Below are 24,343 nucleotides of genomic sequence, written 5' to 3'. Positions count from 1 at the left end.
CATATACTGTATATATAAGGCCATCTGCAGTGGCACAACTACTGGGGTGATCTTGAGTAATAAAAAAATAGAAAAAACTCCAACAGTAGAGCATTTGAACAAGATCTCATCTTGAGCTGGATCTGATCTTGAGCTGATCTTGAGCATTTCTCTCTGTCTCTCTCTTACCTCCTCATATAATATCATTATATATAATATTATTATAATAACTTTAAGATCAATTGCTCCATTGTAGATGGCCTAAATGATATTCTCTATTATCAAGCTAATTATACTTTTTGAACGCAAAAATACATTATCTTCCTTGCTTTGAAAAATTTAAACACCATTCTATATAAAAAAGTTAAGAACATTTGAACATCACTTGCTGATGTTCACACTATAACGAAAAAACAATACACTGTTCAATTTAATATTAGAGTTTACTTAATCCATTAAGGTATTATCAATGACAGCTAGGCTACAGAGAGCAAGTGGATACATAATATAATAATCCTAATAATTAGCGTAGATGAAGGAGACTATTCCAAATAAACATACTTTGTAAGAAACAATAAATCATTTATTACTTCAGAAGAGATTACATACATTTTTTACCATTTCCACTAGAATCCACTGTTGGATTAAGCTTGACGAAATAACTTGTGCGACAAGTTAGGAGAAGATAATATTAAATCTCTAGGTCTTATCTTGAAATATTGTTTAGGAGTTATCTAAACAATTCATAGTTTGATTAGGATAAGTTCTATAAACCTCTATATAAGAGTTACCTATGCGTGTGGTATACCTATAGAGTTGTGAGAGATTTGAGATTGAGAGATATTGTGTGCTTTAGTTTTTGAGTTAGTTTTCTAAAGCTTAATAAGAGAGTAATTCTTAAACTTTGTCTTCTTAATCTTTCTCTTTCGATTCTAGATTTGGTATCAGAGCGTTGCGATCTTCTTGGGAGCAATGGCGGAAGATGCACTGGTTCCGGTAGATCCAAAGAAAGGAGGAGGATCTACAGCTATTGTTTGTCCGATGCTAAACACTGCAAATTACACCGTATGGGCGTTAAGGATGAAAGCTGCCCTAAGATGTCATGAGGTATGGGAAGCTATTGAACCTGAAACAGAGGGAGAAGTAGTAGACAAAAAGAAGAACAACACGGCTATCGCGTTGTTGTTTCAGTCAATACCAGAGGCACTTGTTCTGCAGATAGGTGATTTGGATTCTGCAAAGAAAGTTTGGGATGCTATAAAGTCGAGACATGTGGGAGCTGAACGAGTCAAAGAAGCACGTCTACAAACTCTTATGACTAACTTTGACAAACTCAAGATGACTGATACAGAGAAAATAGATGAGTTCGCAGGAAAGATGGCAGAGATATCTTCAAAATCCGCTTCTCTTGGAGTAGAGATTGAGGAATCTAAGATGGTTAAGAAGTTTCTTAACAGTCTGCCTCCTAAGTTTATTCATATAGTGGCTTCATTAGAACAGGTATTAAACCTTAATACCACCACTTTTGAAGACATTATTGGAAGACTTAAAACGTACGAAGAGAGGATTGTTGTTGCAGAGAATGCACCAGAAGATCAATCAAAACTCATGTATGCGAATTCAGAAACTCAAAACATACGAGAATACACAAACAGAGGTCGTGGTGGTCGCTTTAACAGAGGAAGAGGAAGAGGACGACAAAACACGATAAGAGACACTTCACGCATTACGTGTTTCCGATGTGACAAGTTAGGCCACTTCGCCTTTGACTGCCCTGATCGTCTCTTAAAGTTACAAGAGGTTCAAGAATTAGCCACTAATAATACTCAGGATGCCGATGAGCTCATGATGCATGAGATTGTTTTTCTTAATGAAAAACGATGCATACCAAGCAAGTTTGAGACAAACACAGGAGAAGAGAACATATGGTACCTTGACAATGGTGCAAGCAACCACATGACAGGAGACAAGAGGTACTTTGGGAAAATTGATGAATCAGTCACAGGGAAAGTGAGATTTGGAGATGACTCTCGAGTCGATATAAAAGGGAAAGGGTCAATCTCACTTATTGACATGAATGGTGAACCTAGAGTCATGACAGATGTGTATTACATTCCAGATTTAAAGAGCAACATCATCAGTTTAGGACAGGCAACAGAAGCAGGCTGTGATATTAGATTAAAGGGAGGATATCTTACAATGAGAGATGCAAAAGGGAAACTACTTGCAAAAGCACCAAGATCAAAAAATAGATTATACAAGGTGTGTATGGATTTTCATGACAATGCATGTTTGCACTTGTCATCCATTAGCGAGTCAAGCCGTTGGCATGCACGTTTTGGGCACATAAATTTGGAGACCATCAAATCTATGAAGCAGAGAGAGCTAGTTCAAGGATTACCACAGGTCACGTTTGAGAAAGAAATTTGCGACTCCTGTATCTTTGGGAAACAGGCAAGAAGAACCTTTCCGCAAGCCACTTCATACAGAGCCTCTAAGATCTTAGAACTAGTACATGGAGATTTATGTGGTCCAATAACACCAAGTACAGCTGCTGGGAATCGTTTTATCTTTGTTCTCATTGATGATCACTCACGCTATATGTGGACAACTTTACTAAAAGAGAAGAGTTCAGCATTTGAGAAATTCAAAAATTTCAAGAATCTTGTTGAGAAGGAAACAGGGGCTCAGATCAAGACCTTTAGAACAGATAGAGGAGGTGAATTTACTTCACATGAGTTCAATGAGTACTGTAAAAATGCTGGAATTCAGAGACATCTTACTGCACCATACTCACCACAACAAAATGGTGTGGTAGAACGCAGAAACAGAACTATGATGGAGATGACAAGGAGTATCTTGAAGCACATGAGAGTACCAAACTATCTCTGGGGAGAAGCAGTGAGACACTCAACGTATTTGTTAAATAGAGTAGCTACAAGGGCTCTAACAGATAAGACTCCATACGAAGTCTTTAAGAAGCAGAAACCACAGATCGATCATTTACGGATTTTTGGCTGCATCAGCTATGCAAAAGTTGACTCGCAGCTTCTAAAAAAACTAGATGACCGATCTAGGATGTTGGTTCACTTGGGAACAGAGCCCGGCTCAAAGGCATACAGATTACTTGATCCACAAACAAGAAGAATAGTTGTAAGTCGGGATGTGATATTTGATGAGTCTAAGGGATGGAATTGGAGAAAAAATCAATCTGAGCAAGAAGGAGATGGGAACTTTAATATTAAACTTGGTGAATTTGGAAATCATGGCATCATAACTGGAGAAGAGACCAATAATAATGATGCAGAGCAGACAGGAACTGAGAACAATGATGAAAACGATGATGAGGAAGCAGAGAACCACGGAGTTCTACCCGAAATTGCAGAGCAAGAGCAAGGAGATGAAGTTGTAGAAAATAATGTGCCAATACAGAGAAGGAGTCAGAGACAAATCAACAAGCCAAAGTACCTTGAGGACTATGTGCTACTTGCTGAAGAAGAAGGAGAAACACTTCTTTTGTGCCTGAATAATGAACCAAAAAATTTTATGGAGGCAAAGGGATCGAAAGAATGGCTTAACGCCTGTGAAGACGAGATCAATTCAATTGAGAAACACCAAACATGGGATCTAGTTGATCTACCTATTGGAACAACACCTATTGGACTCAAATGGGTTTTTAAGCTGAAGAGAAACTCTGACGGAAGCATTAACAAACATAAAGCTCGCCTTGTTGCTAAGGGATATGTGCAACAATATGGGATTGATTTTGAGGAAGTATTTGCTCCAGTGGCACGAATTGAAACCATAAGGCTACTTGTAAATCTCGCAGCAGCAAACGGGTGGGAGATACATCACTTAGATGTGAAAACGGCATTCCTCCACGGAGAACTTAAAGAAACTGTCTATGTCTCACAACCTGATGGATTCGAGAAACAGGGGAGCGAAGAGAAGGTCTACAGACTCAACAAGGCGTTGTATGGATTGAGACAAGCTCCAAGGGCTTGGAATAATAAGCTAAATCAAATTCTTGAAGAACTTCAGTTCAAAAAATGTTCAAAGGAGCCTACGGTCTATCGAAAAACAGAGAAAGAACACTCTCTTATCATCGCCATTTATGTGGACGATCTCTTTGTTACAGGAACAGATAAGTCTATCATTTACAAATTTAAGAGGGAGATGGCTACTAAATTTGAAATGAGTGATCTTGGGAAGTTAACTTATTATCTTGGGATAGAAGTGACTCAATATGAAGGTAGAGTTGTGCTAAGTCAGAGGAGGTATGCTCAAAGGATTCTAGAAGAAACAGGAATGTTAGACTGCAACCCGGTTCATATACCTATGGAAGTCGGACTTCAATTGTCAAAAACTGAAAACGAGAAAGAGATTGATGCTACGGATTTTAGGAAGAAAGTAGGTTGTCTGCGATATTTAATCCACACAAGGCCTGATTTGTCATACTGTGTAGGTGTTTTGAGCAGGTATATGCATAGTCCTAGAGAATCACATGGAGCTGCAATGAGACAATGTCTGAGATATTTAAAAGGGACAACATCGCTTGGACTAGTTTTTGAGAAACAAGTAAAAGTACCGCGACTCTTTGGATATAGTGATAGCAGTTTGAGTATAGATCCTGACGATGGAAGGAGCACAACTGGCCATATTTTCTACTTAGGAGACGGCCCTATCTCTTGGTGTTCACAGAAACAAGACGTAGTGGCTCTATCCTCGTGTGAAGCAGAGTTTATGGCCGGGACTGAAGCGGCTAAACAAGCCATTTGGTTGCGGGACATACTCAGTGAGATTACGGGAACTGAAGCCAAGAAAGCTATCATCCGTATTGATAACAAGTCTGCAATTTCACTTACAAAGAATCCTGTCTTTCATGGGAGAAGCAAACACATAAAAAGAAGATTCCATTTCATCAGAGAGTGTGTCGAGAATGAAGAGATTGAAGTGGAGCATGTTCCTGGTGTTGAGCAGAAGGCTGATATCCTTACGAAGCCATTAGGGAAGATGAGATTCAAGGAAATGAGAGAGCTCATGGGAGTGCAAGATTTGGTGAAGAAGAGCTTCAAGCTTAAGGAGGAGATTGTTGGATTAAGCTTGACGAAATAACTTGTGCGACAAGTTAGGAGAAGATAATATTAAATCTCTAGGTCTTATCTTGAAATATTGTTTAGGAGTTATCTAAACAATTCATAGTTTGATTAGGATAAGTTCTATAAACCTCTATATAAGAGTTACCTATGCGTGTGGTATACCTATAGAGTTGTGAGAGATTTGAGATTGAGAGATATTGTGTGCTTTAGTTTTTGAGTTAGTTTTCTAAAGCTTAATAAGAGAGTAATTCTTAAACTTTGTCTTCTTAATCTTTCTCTTTCGATTCTAGATCCACAAAATAGACTTGAGTGAAAAAAGAATCTCTAATCAATCAACACACCATAGTTAGCATATAAATGGAGCATTCACAAAGCGGTCATTACAATACAATCCTGGTCTCTGAATTAACCTCTGTTTCTTCAGAATCTCTCTTGCCCTCAATACCATTTCTTTGTTTGTAATCTTATCTTTATGATCAGTCTCCGACAAAACCATTTGGATAGCGTTACTAAACGCTCCAAATGCTTCTCCACTCTTCTTAACATCTGCTGATGTCTCATCTGTTTGACATCCACTCAACAGAATCCCTCGGTCGGGAAACAATCCGTTGCTTGATCCTCCTCCATCAATCTCACGATCGCTCTTCACTTGTGCCTGCATTGCGGGTTTCATGTAGTGTTCATCGTTTATCTTCTCTTCTATATACCCTCGAGCACTTTCTTCGGTCTTACCAAGTAACGTACTTTGATCATTTCTTTTCATTAGCTTGGTGAGAATCACTTCCATGAAATTCTTTATCTTCGGGCTCGAATCTTCACCAAAGACATCGAAAAGGGTCGGTCTGATTTTCCCAATCTCGATATTGTCTTGCCCAGTTTGTTGTTTGAGAAGTGTGATGAACCTCTCCAACGGAAGAAACCTTGCTTTGACAACTTCATCTCTCTCCCCTACTTCTAGGATCTCGCGCGTTTCTACATGAGAACTTCCGATTCCACAAAATGCAAGCAGTTTCACAAAAACGCTATGCAAACAGTTCCCAATCTCGAATTCAAAAGAAGAAACTTTGGTTTCTCGATTGGTACTCTCTCCGATCTGTTCCTTAGCTTCATCGATGAGTCCGCCGCTGTGACAAGAGTCTGATACGATCGTTATCTGACATCCCTCTGGAACTTGTTCCACCAAATCCCTGAAATCATCATCTGCAATGCAACACACAAAACAACGTCGTCGATATAAATTAATAAAAAAACAATCCCAATTATTTCTTTTTAGTGTCCATATCAAAATAATTCAAAAGTAGCCTTAAGACTTAACAGAGTCAAAGAGAGGGGTAAACAGATTCTAAACAGAGCACTCTGTTTTCACTCTGTTCAAAACAGAGCACTCTGAGCACTCTGTTTTTCTACATTTAACTAAGAAACCATCCCATTAAATACTAATTGTTATTGAATCCAGTTTTGATCTACTTACCAGGGATTGGATTCAAGTCGGAAGGAACAATACACTCATCAAAACCTGCATCATCCTCTTCCTCTGTTTCCGGCGGGACCCTCGTACCGTGTCCACTGTAATGCACGAATAAAACGTCACCGGGCTTTGCTGGCTTTATGAGCTCCGACAAAGCCTGACGGATGTTCTTTCCGGTGGGTTGAGTGTAAGATTTGTCTGTGTCAATCAGCACCGTGATATCTTTCTCGGCGAATCCGAACCGGTCAACGAGGCACTTATGCATCCGACGGACGTCGTTGACGCAGCCTTGTAGCTCATCCGTGGAGCCTGGGTAGTTGATTCCTATCAGCAACGCTCTCTTCGCCATTCTTGCAATCTTCAAGAGTGTTCTTTGTCGGAGAAAAACTTCCACTGGATCTAACGATTCTTCGTTGAGATTTATGATCAAGATCAACATTAAAATATACTTTATACTTCCAAACCCGAAAAGGAAAAGGAAGACAAACATTATTAGGTTAGTGGACTAACTTTATGTTTCTCTATTCATATAGTGATGGCACGTGAACATTGTGGACTAATTAAAACAAAACGCCGTCTGTGGGAATCGAACCCACGGCCACGTGGTTAAAAGCCACATTTTGTAATTAATTTTTAAATTTAGTTTAATCAGCAATGCATTTAAGGTTCTTCTATAATTAGTCTTTTAAGTTAGCAAAAATTACACAAGGATGATGATTTGTAAGGCCAAGTGAAACTATATCATCAGGATCGACTGATCGTGATCCTATAATGGATGTTCCTTAAGTGATTATACAGCAAAACCAAATGAAACCTTGAACACTAATCAGTTATCACCTATTGCGATGAGTATCAAGTCGATAGAACTTTTTATTCAACACCACCAAATGCAGGTCAAGAATTAAGTCGATAAAAATCACATAATATAAAAACAACGTATGGGCCCTTGCCACCAACTTCGTCCCCGAAAAGTGAGTTTATTGCGTGTAATTGGTTTGTTGAATCTTGGAAATGCTCTAAAAATCAGACAAAATCTTGTTCAACACCAAACTCCAAATGCTCTAAAAGAAAAGTACAAACATGAAAGTTCTTTTCAACATATGAATGGAGCATTGACGTAACCATCACTACAATATAGCCCTGGTCGTTGAGGAAATCCTTGTTTCTCAAGGAACTTCCTGGACTTCAAAACCAAATCTTTGTAACTGATCTTACCCTTTGTCTATGTAAGGAATTAGTGAATGCTCCAAAAGCTTTCTCTTTGGAGCCCACGTCTGCCAAAAATTGATCAGTTTGGCACCCACTAAGCAGACCTCTTTCTTGCCCCTGCATAGACCTCTTTCTTGTTCCTGACTTCTCTCTCCATCGCGGTCTCAAAAACTCTTCATCATTCAGCTTCCCCGTAAGAAAATTTGTTGCTAGTTTTCCAATCTGTCCCAACATCAAACCTTCACCAATACTCTCATGCAAGTTGCTTAGAATCACCTTCATGAACTTCTTCACCTTTGGAGATGCATCATCTCCAAACACATCAAAAAGGGTCTTCCTGATATTCCCCACTTGGATATCATCTTTTCCTGTAGCATGTTTCAACATATTGATTGAAGTCTCCAATGGCAGAAATCTGTTTCTGGCATTGATTCTGTTTTCACCATCTTCTTGTGCAGTCTTGGTGGATGTTTTTTCTTTTACTACACCTTTGGAACTAAATAGTCCAAAAGGGCATTTGGATTCTTTTTTTGGCTGAGTCGATGAGACCACCACTATGACAAGAATCGGAGACGAATGTAAAGGAGCAGTCTTTGGGCACCTTACTCACAATTTCTCTGATATCATCAGCTGAGAACAGAACCAACTATACACACAAGAAAGTAGATGAAAAACCTGATGAGCCTGATGAGTAAGTCAACACTTTTGAAGTTGAATTCTCACAAAAGCAAAGGTAATTTCCTTACCGGTGATGTAAATAGTAGGTTTTGGTTCTAGTTTTAGATGAATAGTAATAAGAAAAATGGATAGATTTCTTAGGAAACCGGTTCATGTTCGATTTTAGTCAAACTATATAGCCTTCCAAAAGATGCAAGTCTTTTTCAAATCAATTCCGGTTTCAGTTCTTAAAAAATATTAAAGAAAAAAAACAGTTTAGAAAAATAAATTAAAGATTTGTTTTGGTTTAGACAAATGTTTCTATTTGATATCAAAATCCTTTTCCGAATTATACTGTCAAGAAAATAAAGATATTCTGGTTTTGAAAAATAATAATACTCAGTCACCAAATACTGTAAATATAGGGCTAATTAAGGCAAATATTTTTTTCATCAGTTACCGGTGATGTAGTTGTGATCGGAGGGAACAATACACTCATCGAACTGAGTATCATCGTCTTCACCAGTCTCAGGCGGCAACCTAGCTCCGTGTCCACTGTAGTGAACAAAGAGAACATCACCGGAGTTTGCTGATTCAACAAGATCCAACAACGCTTGTCGAATGTTCTTGCCAGTGGGTTGGGTTTTAGATTTGTCGGTATCAATCAGCTCAGTGATGTTCTCCTCCGAGAATCCGAACAGTTCGACGAGTGATTTGTGCGTCTGCTTGACGTCATTGATGCAGCCCAATAGCTCTCCTTCGGTTCCTGGATAATTGATCCCTATCAACACCGCTTTCTTCACCATTTGATTCCGATGAATAAACTTAAAACTTCTCTGTTTTTGGTTTGTTTGATGAGTAAAGATGGTTCGTCCTTCATGCTTTTATAATAATCTCGTGTATAGTTAACTTAACGAATGCTTTTAGCTTTTGTCAGTCAAATATTGGTAGCGACGCTGTAGTTGGGTGTTCTGAACCGAAAGCATGTGGGAGGTTAATTGATCTATGATAAAAAAAAAAAAGTTTTATATATTTAAATCATAATCATGTGTTCATATCAATTTACAAGGCTTTCTCTATTCTTTTATGTTATGATCGAGATTATATAATATAAAATTCATTATGGCATGTGAAGACTGTGAGTGGATTCTACTCTTTCTTTTCTTTTTTTGTCTTGACACAAACAAATTTGATTTCTTGTTTGTATGAATTCATTTTGTTGCATCAAATAACCGATAATTAACATAAATATTAAGAACGAATATGTGTTAGGGAAACAATAGGTTCCTTTACTACTTTTCTCACAAGTTTGGGAAATAAGAAAGATTATCATGGAAAAACAAAACCTAATCAGATATGTTTAAGCTTATTAAGTTTTGCCTCTTTATTGGAAAAAAACAAAACCAAACGCCGTCTGTGGCGATCGAACCCACGGCCACGTGGTTAAAAGCCACGCGCTCTACCACTGAGCTAAGACGGCAGAACAATTAGTTAAAAAAAACAAAACCTTATCAAATATGTTTAAGCCCAACAAGAGGCCTAATATCTCTATTCGGCCCAACTAATATAAACGACGACGTTTAGTTAACGCGACGTATAAACACGCCTGGGGTTTTCTGACTCCGACATTGCATAATTTTTCGACCTCCCGAAGCGCTTTTTCATCTTCCTTGTTTTGGGTTTCTCTCCAAAAATCGCCGGAGAAATTCAAATCGTCATCTCTAATTCGTCGGAGAAATCCAACGTTAGGTATATAATCACGGTTGGTTTCTGAAATTAGGGCACGAAAAAATGCCCTTGTTTATGCCTGACGAAGAGCTGGCGCGGCTATCTAGCGACGCCGCGTCGGTGGTTGCGGAGAGAGCCGACGAGTACATACGGAAGATATACGCCGAGTTGGATAGTGTTCGTGCCAAGGCTGACGCTGCTTCCATCACGGCGGAGCAGACGTGTTCGCTTCTCGAGCAGAAGTACCTCTCGCTATCTCAGGATTTCTCTTCCCTTGAATCTCAGAACGCGAAGCTTCAGTCTGATTTTGATGATCGTTTAGCTGAGCTTGCACAGTCTCAAGCGCAGAAGCACCATCTTCATTTGCAATCGGTGCGTCCTTGTGCTTTTTGTGTGGGGTTTTCAGTGTGTTTTTGGTAATCCCTAATATTTGACGAATCTTCCGGTTTTTTTTGATGCAGATTGAGAAGGATGGAGTGGTAGAGAGGATGTCGACGGAGATGTCAGAGCTTCATAAGTCTAAGAGGCAACTGATGGAGTTATTGGAGCAGAAAGATGCCGAGATTAGCGAGAAGAATTCCACTATCAAGAGCTACTTAGATAAAATCGTGAGTGCTTCCCTATTTTTGTTAGCGTATCATGTATTTTCAACTGTGTAACCCTAACTCTTGTTCTATTTCTCAGGTTAAGCTGACGGATGCTAGTTCGGAGAAGGAAGCCCGACTAGCTGAAGCCACCGCAGAATTGGCACGTTCTCAAGCTATGTGTAGTCGGTTATCTCAGGTCAGATTATTGAAGGCATTTTAAGATATATGTTTGATTGTGTTTATGTTTGGTTGTTGCCTGCTTTTGCAATTGTAATTCTTATTATCCTTTTATAGGCCAAAATATTGTGTTATCTTAAGAATTTGGATGAGTTACAGTTGATTGATGACTGGTGCACTTTGATTAGTTTTATTGATACCTGAATTTCTATAATGTCATATAATAAAATATGTTGATCCTTTTACAATGTTTATGACATATGGTTTCTGATGGAAACAGGAGAAAGAACTCACGGAAAGGCATGCCAAATGGCTAGATGAGGAGTTGACTGCCAAAGTCGACAGTTACGCTGAACTCCGTAGAAGGCATTCTGATCTTGAATCTGAAATGTCAGCAAAGCTTGTAGATGTAAGGCCAATATTCTCGGTTTATTCTAATACTTTTCTCTCTGTTTTCTTTTCTCAAGTGTTATTCCTTCTTCTATCAGGTTGAAAGAAACTATATTGAATGCTCGAGTTCGTTAAATTGGCATAAGGAAAGATTGAGAGAGGTCGAAACAAAAATTGGTTCATTACAAGAGGTATGTATGGCGTGTAACACCTATCTCCTCATATCTTATCGTTTTATGCACTATGAGATTTACTTGTTTCGCTTCATATCCAAAGGACCTCAGCTCTTGCAAAGATGCAGCAACGACCACTGAAGAGCAATACACTGCTGAACTTTACACTGTGAGTTTTGCAAACATTGAACCTCTTTTCATCTTTTTAGCTGACTGGAGAGCTAAGTATGTCATTTGAGGCATTTCACAGTTTCAGAAATAGACCTTCATAGGGGTTGTTTTTCCAATCTAACCCACAAGCTGTCATATAGGCGAACAAGCTTGTTGAGCTGTACAAGGAAAGTTCGGAGGAATGGTCTAGAAAGGCTGGCGAACTTGAGGGTGTTATTAAGGCCTTAGAGGTAAGTTTCCCTTAACAAATCAGAGGATAGTGTTCTAATTGTGTTACCATGTTAACCTCTTGAGTTTCAAATCATGACTGCAGGCTCGCTTGAGCCAAGTCGAGAGTAGTTACAAGGAGAGACTTGATAAAGAAGTGTCTACAAAACAGCTGTTAGAGAAGGTACTGAGACCCTCAAGTTTATCGCTTTATCAATTATTATTTCTTAGCTCTGGTAACTTGTTTTCAGCATCCTTTTCAACATATACTGAAGGTGTTGTGTGTCGACCCAGTTGCTAGTATGATACTTTGATATTCTTTGATTGTTTTCTTAAAGTTATTTGTTTAATCGGCTTTTAGATATTTTAAGATACTAGATAATAATTTTTTTGAGAATTCTATCTTTGATTTTTGTGGGCAGTGGTTTTAGTGCATTTTACTTCGGGATGTGCATTTTTAAATTTATTTTCTAGTGAGATAATTAGGTTTTCTTTTCTGCAACATCAGGAGAACGAAGACCTTAAACAAAAACTTGAGAAGTGTGAAGCAGAAATTGAGAAAACTAGGAAAACAGATGAGCTAAATCTGATACCTTTCAGCAATTTCACAAGGTATGTAAGCTTTCTGAGAACATGAACCATATTTAATGCATTTTATTTATTGTATACTTGCCCCTCGGATTTGCTACAATTGCTTATCAAATTGAGAAAAAATGAGTAAAAGTGGGGATAAGTGATATTGCGTGCTTCAAGAGATCCGCTTTACATACAATTCTGTTGTTTGCAACCTATGTTGATCATCTCATACCAAAATGTAAGCCTTTTGACAATTAAGAAATACAGCAGTCACTAAGTTTCTTTAATTCCTTGCTGTTGCTAGAAATTATACATACCTTTAGGACTTTTTAGGGGTTTACAGTGAAGTGATTTGGAAGAGTATTTTATTTGTCGAAGTAGATTTTAGTTGTACTCAAATATTGTAATATCTTGATTGTCCTAGTGTGCACGGATCAGATAAAATTCTCACATCTTTCTCCTGACATACCTTTGGTCCAGACGGGTTGACGATTCTGGGACCAGCAACATGATAGAGGAGAGCCAAGCAGTAATTTCTAAGGTTCCTGCTGGTGTGTCAGGAACTGCACTAGCAGCTTCACTCTTACGTGATGGATGGAGTGTGAGTTTTAGTCTTAGTATACACTTCCAGTTTACGGTGTTTCAACTCTGTTTGTGGTGTATATATCACTCTTTTTATCTTGTAGCTGGCCAAAATTTATGAGAAGTATCATGAGGCTGTTGATGCCTTGAGGCATGAGCAATTAGGTAGAAAGGAAGCTGAGATGATACTTCAACGGGTATGATCTATTTAACTTGTTATTACCAGGTCTTTGTTTAAAATTTTGATTTCCAATCATTTCCACTTTTGTTTTGTCTATATTCTCTATGTTTAACTAGTAATTTTTTAACCGCTGTTCACTAATGACTTGAGCATAATATTTTTCTTCTCCTGTTAACTTACTCCTGGTATCCTGCTTTGTAGGTGTTATCCGAATTAGAAGAGAAAGCCGGATTTATCCAAGAAGAAAGAGGTATGATCCAATTCTGTGCTTCTGGAGCCATATGTTTAACCCTCCCAAAGATTTCTTTCACTAGTAATATATTTGTATCTTGTTGGAGACACGCTTAAACCTATGATGCAATCTGTTTTCGTTCCCAGGGGAGTATGAGAGGATGGTTGAAGCTTATTGTTTAGTTAATCAAAAACTCCAGGATTCTGTCTCTGAACAATCAAATATGGAGAAGTTTGTTATGGAGCTAAAGGTACCTGGTATTGTTATAGTGGTTGTTCAAGATGTGTTCTTGTGCTGTTCTTATACATTTATCTGATTGATAGGCTGACTTGAGGAGACGAGAACGGGAAAACACACTATTGCAGAAAGATATATCTGACCTACAGAAACAGGTAATTTGATGATCTACTCTTCGCTGTTTACCAAGTTTTTTGTGGTCTTCAGTTTCTTGACTAACATGACTTGCAATGTTAATTGTTGAGACTTTGTCTCACTGATGTATGCCTGGTTGGTTGCCTAATCGATTGATGCTTTGTGTTTGTTTCTACTATTTAGGTTACGATACTACTGAAGGAGTGTCGTGACGTCCAACTTCGATGTGGAGCTGCCAGGGATGATGATGAAGAAGATTATCCTCTGCTATCTGATGTTGAGATGGATATGGAATCTGAGGCTGATAAAATCATTTCAGAGCATCTTGTAAGTTTGTTTCTTTATCTCGACGCCATGTTTTGTGTTAGATTTTATTTTGCAAAATAAATTGTTGATGACTAATGCTTTTCCTCATGTTGGGATGAATTTCAGTTAAAGTTCAAAGATATAAATGGACTAGTTGAGCAGAATGTTAAGCTGAGAAATCTTGTTCGTAGTCTTTCAGAGCAGATTGAAAGTAGGGAAACAGAGCTGAAGGTAAGAAGGATTTTGTATGCATAGTTTCTTTGGTAGGGTGTGAAGTTTTAACAAAATTTGTGTAATGTCAGGAAACGTTTGAGATAGACCTGAAGAATAAGACTGATGAAGCTTCTGCCAAGGTAGCAACCGTGCTAAAAAGAGCTGAAGAGCAGGGACAAATGATTGAATCACTGCACACATCTGTAAGTATTTCCACCCTTCAAAATCTTCTCTCTATTGCAGCACTTGGTAAATTGATGTTGGACTTCTTTTCAACGATTTATTTTGTGACATGTTTTTCTTTTTCAGGTTGCAATGTATAAGCGATTATATGAAGAGGAACAGAAACTTCATTCATCTGATTCTCGTTCTTCAGATTTGTCTCCAGGTTCTACTTCTATGCATTATTATGAGTTTACTGCACTACATGTTCTTAGATACCCTCAATCATGGACTTCACGGCTAAGTTTAATTAAATTAAAATGATGTGTCAGTTTTATCTTAGAACCAATCCTTTTCGAAATTTCACCCCAAATGTCATCAAGATTTAGTGGGGATGCAAGAAATCTTTGACTTTAGTCGATGCTGTTCTTAAATTCAAATAAAAAGGTGGCTCGTTAGTGTTTTATTTATTTTTATGATTATAATTAGAAGTTAGGTTGGAAAGCATCTGCATTTGGAACAACTACCAAAGTTTGGTCTTATTTTCATATATCTCAATTGTCAGTAATGAAAGTTAATGCTGTACGCACAAATTTAAAGTGTATTCTGGCTTTTCAAGCATAATCCACTTTCCTGGAAATCTCATCTTGTTTCCTTAAAGTAAAGAGGTTTGCATGCTGCTACATGCTTTGCTCATAAAATTGAATCATAGTTTCAGTGGCAAACTAGCTTTTCAATGGCTGACAGAGATGTATTCTTGTGTAGCTGTAGTGCCAGGAAGGAAGAACTTCTTACATCTGCTTGAGGATTCAGAGGTATGACAGATTGCTAAATCTTTCTTTCCTCTTCTTTGTTGTCCACTTTCCTAGCGTATCAAAGTAGTTTTTTGGGGCTCACCTTATTGGCTGCATTGTTTGTTCCAGGAAGCTACTAAAAGAGCTCAAGAAAAAGCTTTTGAACGCATCCGGAGTCTCGAAGAAGATTTTGCGAAGGCTAGGTATATTTTATCATCCTCTTTTCTTTTATCTTTCATTTCTTACTGGACAAGTTATTAGTTTTTATGCAAAAAGTTTTGTTTGATAAACTAGGGTACCGCTGGATATGTAACATATTTTCCAGTTGGATAGTCAAGTTGAGAATTAGAACCCAGACTATTCTAGCGAAGGAAAGAAAGTGTGGAAAGCGTAGTGTCTAATGTGAAACGTGTTTGCAGATGCAGGTGGATTGCGGAAAATACTAACCTGAGCTTATGTGTTTGCAATACCAGTTTAGATGTCCTATATAAGTTACATAGAAGTTATTTATTATACATCTTGATACATAGAGAGACAACATGAAAAACTAGGTTGTATCTTATGTAGCATATTTATGAAACAAACTGTAGCTATTGATTTTTGTCATTGTTTCCTGTAATTTTTTTTTTACTGAATATTATCAACTGGGTTGTTTTCATTTTTCCCCTTTGGATTTTAGGAGTGAAATAATTGCAATAAGGTCTGAACGGGATAAGTTGGCGATGGAGGCAAATTTTGCTAGGGAAAAACTAGAGGGTATCATGAAAGAATCTGAACGCAAGGTGATCTTTGTCACAAATTCATATCATCAGAAGCTTGTGGTTTCTTCAAAGTTTTCACCTTATCCGTGTTTATCTTAGAGAGAAGAAATGAACGGCGTTTTGGCAAGAAACATAGAGTTCTCACAGCTAATCATTGACCACCAGAGGAAATTGCGTGAAAGTTCCGAGTCTCTGCACGCAGCGGAAGAGATCTCCAGAAAATTATCTATGGAGGTAGTATATCCATCACTTGTTAAGTTTATGATTTTTTTGGCTTTAATACTAACAGCCATCTATAGGTTTCGGTTCTAAAACAAGAAAAAGAGGTGTTATCAAATGCTGAGAAAAGAGCGTCTGATGAAGTCTCTGCTCTATCTCAAAGAGTTTACCGGCTTCAGGTTGGAAACATGAGAATAGTGCAATTCGATCTTAAGCTGTGTGTACTCTTTTTTTTTGCTGACATGTTGTTCTGCAGGCTACCTTGGATACTGTACAAAGTACAGAGGAAGTTCGTGAGGTAAGAAAACGACCTTTGATATTAGTTTACTAATTCTATACTGCAATACCGATTAAAAAATGATATAACTTTACCAAAAAACCTCAGGAAGCAAGAGCTGCCGAGAGAAGGAAACAAGAGGAGCATATCAAGCAACTTGAGGTCTATAGCATATTTGATAATTCTTTCAGAATTATTATGTGGAAAAGTAGAAGTTAACTGATGTTTTGGACGGGATTTTCTCAGAGAGAATGGGCTGAAGCTAAAAAAGAATTGCAAGAAGAAAGGAGCAATGCACGGACTATTACTTCGGACCGCAATCAAACTTTGAACAATGCTGTAATGCAGGTAGAAGAAATGGGAAAAGAATTGGCTAATGCCTTGAAGGCTGTCTCAGTCGCAGAGTCCAGGGCTTCTGTCGCTGAGGTACTGTTTCAAGTCTACTTTACCTTTCTTAATAACTTAGACTCATGAATACATGAACCCATTCCATACTGCATCGAGGTGTGCTGCATCTCACCAGCATCTTTCAGTGTTTACTCTGTCTGGCTCCTAGGTTGCTTACCTAATAGCTTTCCCAGGTCAACATTTCCTAGATTGCCATTTTTCTGGTGCTGCTTTTGCGAAGTGAGTCTTTGCGTGTGGTTTTACGACTGGTGAATAGACCCAGACCAATTTCCAGAAAATCATTTTACTACTTGTGAATAGGCCCAAACCAATTTCTGGAAAATCATTGTACTACTTGTGAATAGGCCCAAACCAATTTTCAGCTGTTTGCCGTCCATTCACATATTTGCATGATCATTTTTACCTGATTACTATAATTGACTATTACTTTACATGTGTAAAATTAGGCTAGACTTTCTGATTTGGAGAAAAAGATAAGATCTTCAGATCCTAAGGTAAATGTTTTGATTTTTCTAATCATTGAAATGTGGGGTTTACTTCAAACAGCAAAATCCTGGATGGAATTTGCTATTACTGAGTTTGTAACGACTTTCATCTGCTCACTTTTAGGCTCTTGATATGGACAGTGGTGGAATTGTCTCTCTTTCCGATAATGAGGTCAGTGAAGTCCTTCAAATTATCTTTTTCCCCAATTTTAAATTCTGAGATGGGGATTTAGGTTCCCTAATTGTGGTATTGTTCGGATTTCCTGGTTGCAATCTATTTTTAAAAGGCTGCTCATGTTATTGTTCTGGAAGTTGTACATAAGATTCAGGCCGGATTTAAGATAGGATTTGCAGTAAGCATTACTGAGTTAGTTGAATTTGATCATGTAGATTTGAGGCTTTCGCTTAAGCAATCGTCTGAGTTACCTTTTTTTGTTCCTATATTGCAATCCAATATTTGGTTGTGTAACGTAGTCTGTTAATCTCTTTTTTGCTGTGGTGGTTATTTACTCTAGATGTCCGTAGAACTGCGTACCGGGAAGGAAGAAATTGAAAAATTGAGGGGAGAAGTAGAATCTAGCAAAAGCCACATGCTCCAGGTACTTCCTCAATTGGGTAAGTTAGTTTTAATTTCAACATGACTATTAACTGACCTTGTGAACCATCATGCAGTACAAGAGTATAGCTCAGGTGAATGAAACTGCATTAAAGCAGATGGAATCTGCTCATGAGAACTTCAGACTTGAGGTATTGGTGATTATGTTTGGATGAACAATGATCACATCTAGATTTGTTGCTATGTCCACTGTGATAGAATTCGATCTGCTGTTGGTTCTTATTTTAAACCTGTTGGCTGTTTGTAGGCTGAAAAGAGACAAAAATCATTGGAAGCAGAACTTGTTTCTCTTAGGGAGAGGGTGTCAGAACTTGAAAACGACTGTATACAGAAGTCTGAGCAACTAGCCACTGCTGCCGAAGGAAAAGAAAATGCTCTTGTATCAGCTTCGGCTGAAATTTCAAGTCTGAGAGAAGAAAGCTTAGTTAAAAAGTATATGTTCTATCATGTAACAAAGTATCTTTTTTTTTTTTCTCGTGGACACACACATACACACACATGTTTGTCCCTAAATTGATATTGTGCAATTGACTGCAGTTCCCAAATTGAAGCAATGAATATTCAAATGTCCACTTTGAAGAATGATCTGGAGGCGGAACATGAGAAATGGCGTGTTGCGCAGATAAATTATGAAAGACAGGTTGGTTTAAGCTCTCTATTTTAAGAAACATTTTGACCATCATGCATATTCATGTTGACGTTGGTTTTTGTTGTATGATTTTAGAAACTGACTAGATTTTATTACCCATCCTGCTGATCCATTTCATGAAACAGTGATTTTCTGAATACTCTATTTTACTGCACCTTTGTCATATATCAATCCGAGGATATCTTCAGTGTTTTCCGAATTGTGTTATAACATTACATGAAATGGTTGTTAGGTTTTTCATAACTTAAGGTCTTACTGCCATCTGCTACTTCTGTTCTTCTTTCTTTCCATAGATATTACAACGATCTCTCTTTTTGTTTCCTACTTCTTTTGGGAGTGCAGGTTATTCTGCAGTCTGAAACTATTCAGGAGCTTACGAAAACATCACAAGCATTAGCAGCCCTTCAAGAGGAGGCATCTGAACTACGTAAATTGGCTGATGCACGTGGAATTGAAAATGTAACTTCTACTTGTACAAAACTTATTGTGATTTCAATTCTTCCTACAATTATAGCTGATTCGTGAAACTTCGATTAAATTTTCTTGGTGTTTATCAGTCTGAGCTTAATGCCAAGTGGAGTGAAGAGAAATTAATGCTAGAGCAGCAAAAGAATCTGGCTGAGAAGAAGTATCATGAAATTAATGAACAGGTGGCCGCTGCTCTCTGATCTCTTACGTTTTAGCTTCTATTTGAGCAACCTTATTAGTTAGTGTGTTCAGGATAGTCTTTTGCAATTCTTTATGGGTCAATAATGCTTAATCCTGCATGTGAATTTTTGTAGAGTTTAATTCATGGTCATGTTACAAGTACTCACGTATCTTAATTGCTTTCTACATCAGAACAAATTACTTCATAGCAGACTTGAGGCTAAGCATCTTAACTCGGCTGAGAGGGACAGCCTTTCTGGTAAAATATCATCTGGAAGCACTGACTCGGATCAACTTGAAGATTCGGGTTTGCAAAGTGTAGTTAATTATCTACGCAGAACCAAGGAAATAGTAAGAAAATTTTCTTTTTAGGATTGCTTTTTTCTTTCTTTATGCCCCTTCTTTATACGGTGGGGTTATCTAAGTCATGTGCATCCTTTTTGACAGGCTGAAACAGAGATCTCACTAATGAGACAGGAGAAACTTCGGTTGCAGTCGCAAGTGAGTTGTTGCCTCCTCTCTTATGCCTAATTTGCTACGACATCCCTTTTAAGCAACAACCTTTCTCAATACATACACACACATGCAAAGCGAAAACCTCCTCTATTATTCTGAGTTGTGGCTGCGGTATGATTTTTTTGCAATTTGTTATTGTCTAGCTTGAGAGTGCCTTGAAGATGGCAGAATCTGCTCGGGGATCACTTAATGCTGAGCGCGCCAGTACAAGAGCTTCTTTATTGACCGAGGATGGAATCAAATCTCTTCAGCTTCAGGTAAAGTTGGGTGATTCGATATCTGATAACATATGAACTAATGATCTAGTTAGCCTTTGTATTGGTTGGGTTGAAACTATTTTCATTTTCTGACTTTAAATTCTCCTTGCAGGTTAGTGAGAGGAACTTGCTCCGTGAAAGCAACATGCAACTCAGGGAGGAAAACAAACACAATTTTGAGGAGTGTCAGGTTCGTATGGAACCTTTCTTTATGTCCCTTGAATGACTGAACTACATTCCACTACCTGATTTTGTTAGCGGTCTTAGAGAAAGCTGATAAAAAATTTTAAACATCAGAGATTGCGTGAGGTAGCTCAAAAGGCTAGGATGGAATCTGAAAATTTCGAAAACCTATTAAAGAAAAAGCAAACAGAGTTGGACTTGTGTATGAAAGAGATGGAAAGGCTAAGGATGGAGACAGATCTTCACAAAAAGAGGGTTGATGAGGTACGTCATTATAAACTACTTGCGTCATATATTTATGGGCTCATACTTACAGTTACTTTTTGCTACTGGTTCATACTTACAATTACTTTCTTGCTTTGTGAAGTTGCGGGAGACGTACAGAAACATTGATGTTGCTGACTACAATCGCCTCAAAGATGAAGTGCGGCACCTAGAGGTATGCCTATAAAGAAAATATGACGGTGTCGAAATTCCTGCAATAGTTGAGGTTTTTTCCAAGGGTGTGCATGGATAAGATATCCCTACCATTTCACTATATTTGTTATCGTAAAATTAGTTACAATGTCAATGTAGATGATACCATGTCTGCTGAAGGTAGTTAGTTCTTGCTCCTAGATCCCAACTGGTTAAAGAACATAAGGTCCTTTATCTATTTGATATCGGGATGGTCAATGAAACATGTGTGGGATGCCCTTTGAGAGAGCTTCTTCGTCTCCTAGTTTGGGACTACTCCCTAACTTGTAACATACTCTCTAAATTTCCTCCTCCTCGCTGGAACACCCCAACTCTATGTTGATTTCCACAGTTGCATTTTCGATCATCAATCGCATATAGAATTCTAGTGTACAATAATTGTCATTTTGGCTGATGAGAATTTTTGGTGAAATCTCTGTTAATAGTGTCTGAGGATATTGTTAATATTGTCTCATTTTGGCTTCGATAATTTGTTTAATTTGAATTCTGGGCGTCCCACTGGTCTTTAGCACTGCTTTTCATTTAAGTTCTTATATCCTTTTTGCCGCCATGATATGACTTTTAGGAGAAACTGAAAGCAAAAGATGCTCATGTTGAAGATTTTAAGAAACTTCTGTCGGAGAAGCAGAATAAGATATCTCTTTTGGAGAAGGAGCTAACTAACTGCAAAAAAGATCTGAGTGAGAGGGAGAAGAGGTTAGATGATGCTCAGCAAGCACAGGTAGAGTGAGAACTATCTCGCTGAGTGCATTTTAGCTTTTATATGTTGAAGAAGTACTATCCCATGTAGATATATTCATCTATCTCTGTTACTTATTGTAGGCTTCTATGCAGTCAGAGTTCAATAAGCAGAAACAAGAGTTAGAGAAGTACAAGAAAATTCAATCTACTCTGAATATGACCAAGGTTCGAATTCATTATTTTTTTTGTTTGACGACTTCTTCTAGATGTTTTTCTTTTAACATAGCGAGTTTTTATTATGTCATGAAGAGAAAATACGAAAAAGAGAAGGAGGATTTGAGCAAACTAAACCAGTCACTCTCTAAACAGTTGGACGAAGCCAAAGAGGGTAACTATTTTTTTTTAATTCGGTTGGATAAGTTTATGTTGGTATCTGCTCATGTTTTCTATTGCTGCCAAAAGCTGGAAAGAGAACAACAACAGATTCTGCGGTGGAGCAGGCCATTAAGGAGAGAGAGGAAAAAGAACACAGAATTCAGGTATTAAAAACCGTTTTATTTCTGCTTTCATGTGTTTCTGTGACCCATATGTGAAATTTTACTGCAGCTTATGGATAAGTATGTTCATACACTGAAGGACGAGGTGAGGAAAAAAACCGAAGATTTGAAGAAAAAGGATGAGGAGTTAACCAAAGAGAGATCAGAACGCAAGTCTGTTGAGAAGGAAGTTGGAGACTCCTTGACCAAAATTAAAAAGGTTCGCTACATTCCAGCCTCACTTGTGTGTCTCTTGTTACTCACTTCTTGTAGGAATTGTTGGAAACTTTATACTGCAGAATCTCCACTTTGAAAACCTTCACCATTTACGTTGTATAGTCATACGTTCCCTATCATCTGTTTCTCAGGAGAAAACAAAAGTGGACGAAGAGCTTGCTAAGCTCGAGAGGTATCAGACAGCATTGGCCAAACTCTCTGAAGAACTGGACAAATTGAAGCAAGCGGATGGCAATCTCCCTGAGGTAACAAGTTTTATGTCATTTGGATGTATGTGTGTTTTCTATAAGGTAAAAAATTATGTTTATTTTACCGGTGTGTTCTGAACTCTCTTGTTTTTCTTAGGGTACTTCAGCTGTCCAGGTTCTATCTGGAAGCATATTGAATGACCAAGCCGCCGCTTACGTGTCAGCTGTAGAATACTTTGAACGTGTGGCTCGTTCTATTGCCATCAATTCTCAAGTCAGCACAAAGCCTACTGATATGGTGACTGAATCTTCCTCTGGCACTCCTGCTGGTAATCTAAAAGCACACCCAAAAACCTACCAAATTGTGATATTTTTTTTTATCCCAGTGTAAAGTGACAAAATTAATCTTTGGCGCAGCCGAGCCTTCAACCATGGCGAGAGTCCCTTCTTCAACACCTTTTAAAGCTCCGGTGGCCACTACCCAGCAGCTACCCAAAGTAGCGTCAGACAACAAAGAGAAGAGATTGACTTTACAGAAACCAAGCACTGGGTTTCGTAGACCAAGTAGTAGGAGGATTGTTCGTCCCCAACTTGTCAAACCTGAGGAATCTCCCAAAGTTGATGTTGATATGCCAGAAGCTGAGGGAACTGGTGATGAAGGAAAACAGTCTGCAACCCATGAAACAGAGAGCCAAGTGACTACATCTGTACGGCCTGTTCAAACACATGTGCGTAAACGCCAGGCTGATTCATTGGTTTCTGAGCCACAACAAGATAGCCTGACCCAAGGGGAAACCAGTTCTGAGATTGCACCACCTGCGTCGAAGAAGGCAAAAGGATCTGAGTCACAACCTGATGCTTCCGAAGGTGAAAACCTTGCAAAAGAGCCAGCCATGGACGAATTGATGGATGCTACAACTACAGCTGATGGTGACAATGAAGAAACAGAAGCCGAGAATGCAGAGGAGAAAACAGAGGAATCTGTGGAAGCACAACAAGAAAATGAAGTTGATGAACCAGTGGAAGAAAGTCCAACTGAGACAGAAACCATCCCTACCGAAGAAGAGTCTAGGGATCAGACCGAAGAAGAAAACCAAGAGCCTCTTACAGATATGGAATCCGATAAGGAAGAAGGAGAGCTCGATCTAGATACACTTGAAGATCTGGACGAGGGTACAGATGTAGCAAGCATGATGAGGAGTCCGGAGAAAGAAGAAGTGCAACCTGAGACGCTAGCTACACCCACACAGTCACCTTCTAGGATGGAGACAGCAATGGAGGAAGCTGAAACAACCATTGAGACACTGCTTGAAGATGATAAGACCGACGAAGGAGGTGATGCAGCTGAAGAAGCCTCTGATATACCTAACAATGCTAATGATCAACAAGAAGCACCAGAAACTGATATCAAGCCTGAGACCTCAGCAGCTACAACCTCCCCTGCATCTACCGCTCCAACAACTTCATCTACTCAAGCTTCTGCTATTGCTTCAAGCGGAGCTCCAGAAACAGAAGAAACCAAAAGAGCACCGTCGCCAGGTGGTGGAAGTTCAACTCTTGTGTCACTAACTGAGAGAGCAAGATTGAACAGAGAAACCAGAATAGCCAATCTAGCTCGAGCTCCTAATCCAGCCACCAGAGGAGCTCGTGGTCGAACTGTAAACCTCCGAGGAGGCGGTCGATTGGTGACTCGTGGTGGTCGGGCCCCACGTGGTGGACGTGGACACTCCCCGAGCCCACCGTGATTTTTGGTCGGTATGGTTGAACAATCAGACTTAGCCAAGCAGGCTCCTTGAAGAGAGTATTAATAACGGTAGAGAAACTCATTTCATGTCTAAACCTCTTTTCTTTTTGTATCCCGGTTTTCTTATTTCACTATAAAATCAAACCCTATCATTTTTGCCAATGATTACAAATTGCAAAACATATCATAAACACAAAT

The 24,343-nt window shown here is 38.6% G+C and overlaps 2 protein-coding genes, 1 non-coding gene and 1 pseudogene across 4 annotated transcripts; 1 reads left to right on the top strand and 3 right to left on the bottom strand.

Moving 5' to 3' along the window:
* Positions 1-5,323: 5,323 nt before the first annotated feature.
* LOC9323842 (metacaspase-7) lies at positions 5,324-7,203 on the bottom strand. Its single transcript, XM_002887732.2, has 2 exons — positions 6,550-7,203; positions 5,324-6,278 (listed from the first exon to the last, which is right to left on the bottom strand). The coding sequence occupies exons 1-2, from the start codon at positions 7,034-7,036 to the stop codon at positions 5,425-5,427; spliced, it is 1,341 nt and encodes a 446-aa protein (XP_002887778.2). The 5' UTR covers positions 7,037-7,203; the 3' UTR covers positions 5,324-5,424.
* Positions 7,204-7,277: 74 nt separating this feature from the next.
* Positions 7,278-9,939, bottom strand: LOC9323841 (annotated as a pseudogene).
* Positions 9,821-9,892, bottom strand: TRNAK-UUU. The gene has a single exon. It is a non-coding gene; the product is annotated as a tRNA-Lys (tRNA).
* Positions 9,940-10,039: 100 nt separating the features above from the next.
* Positions 10,040-24,327, top strand: LOC110231019 (nuclear-pore anchor). 2 transcript variants are annotated; one of them, XM_021035630.1, is made up of 48 exons: positions 10,040-10,512; positions 10,602-10,748; positions 10,825-10,923; positions 11,185-11,313; positions 11,393-11,485; positions 11,571-11,636; positions 11,779-11,868; positions 11,952-12,029; positions 12,354-12,457; positions 12,902-13,022; positions 13,108-13,200; positions 13,386-13,434; positions 13,563-13,666; positions 13,740-13,808; positions 13,972-14,115; positions 14,221-14,325; positions 14,397-14,510; positions 14,617-14,695; positions 15,235-15,284; positions 15,393-15,466; positions 15,943-16,045; positions 16,124-16,258; positions 16,324-16,422; positions 16,500-16,541; positions 16,629-16,682; positions 16,767-16,946; positions 17,375-17,422; positions 17,538-17,585; positions 17,929-18,012; positions 18,086-18,160; positions 18,277-18,461; positions 18,567-18,669; positions 19,021-19,137; positions 19,236-19,328; positions 19,519-19,677; positions 19,774-19,827; positions 19,986-20,099; positions 20,212-20,289; positions 20,397-20,546; positions 20,650-20,721; positions 21,325-21,480; positions 21,582-21,665; positions 21,750-21,828; positions 21,903-21,979; positions 22,047-22,196; positions 22,345-22,458; positions 22,559-22,730; positions 22,819-24,327. In XM_021035630.1, exons 1-48 carry the CDS (start codon positions 10,204-10,206, stop codon positions 24,144-24,146), a joined length of 6,270 nt encoding a protein of 2,089 aa, XP_020891289.1. In that variant the 5' UTR covers positions 10,040-10,203; the 3' UTR covers positions 24,147-24,327. The 2 variants fall into 2 exon arrangements, with proteins under 2 accessions (XP_020891289.1, XP_020891290.1); XM_021035631.1 differs by having other exon boundaries at positions 10,045-10,512; positions 22,077-22,196; positions 22,819-24,325.
* The last annotated feature ends 16 nt before the right edge of the window (positions 24,328-24,343 follow it).

The sequence above is a fragment of the Arabidopsis lyrata genome (assembly GCF_000004255.2).
Source record: "Arabidopsis lyrata subsp. lyrata unplaced genomic scaffold ARALYscaffold_2, whole genome shotgun sequence".
NCBI classification, from domain to species: Eukaryota; Viridiplantae; Streptophyta; class Magnoliopsida; order Brassicales; family Brassicaceae; genus Arabidopsis; species Arabidopsis lyrata.
The sequence above is the reverse complement of the archived record's forward strand: the minus strand, read 5'-3'. Positions and strand labels throughout refer to the sequence as shown.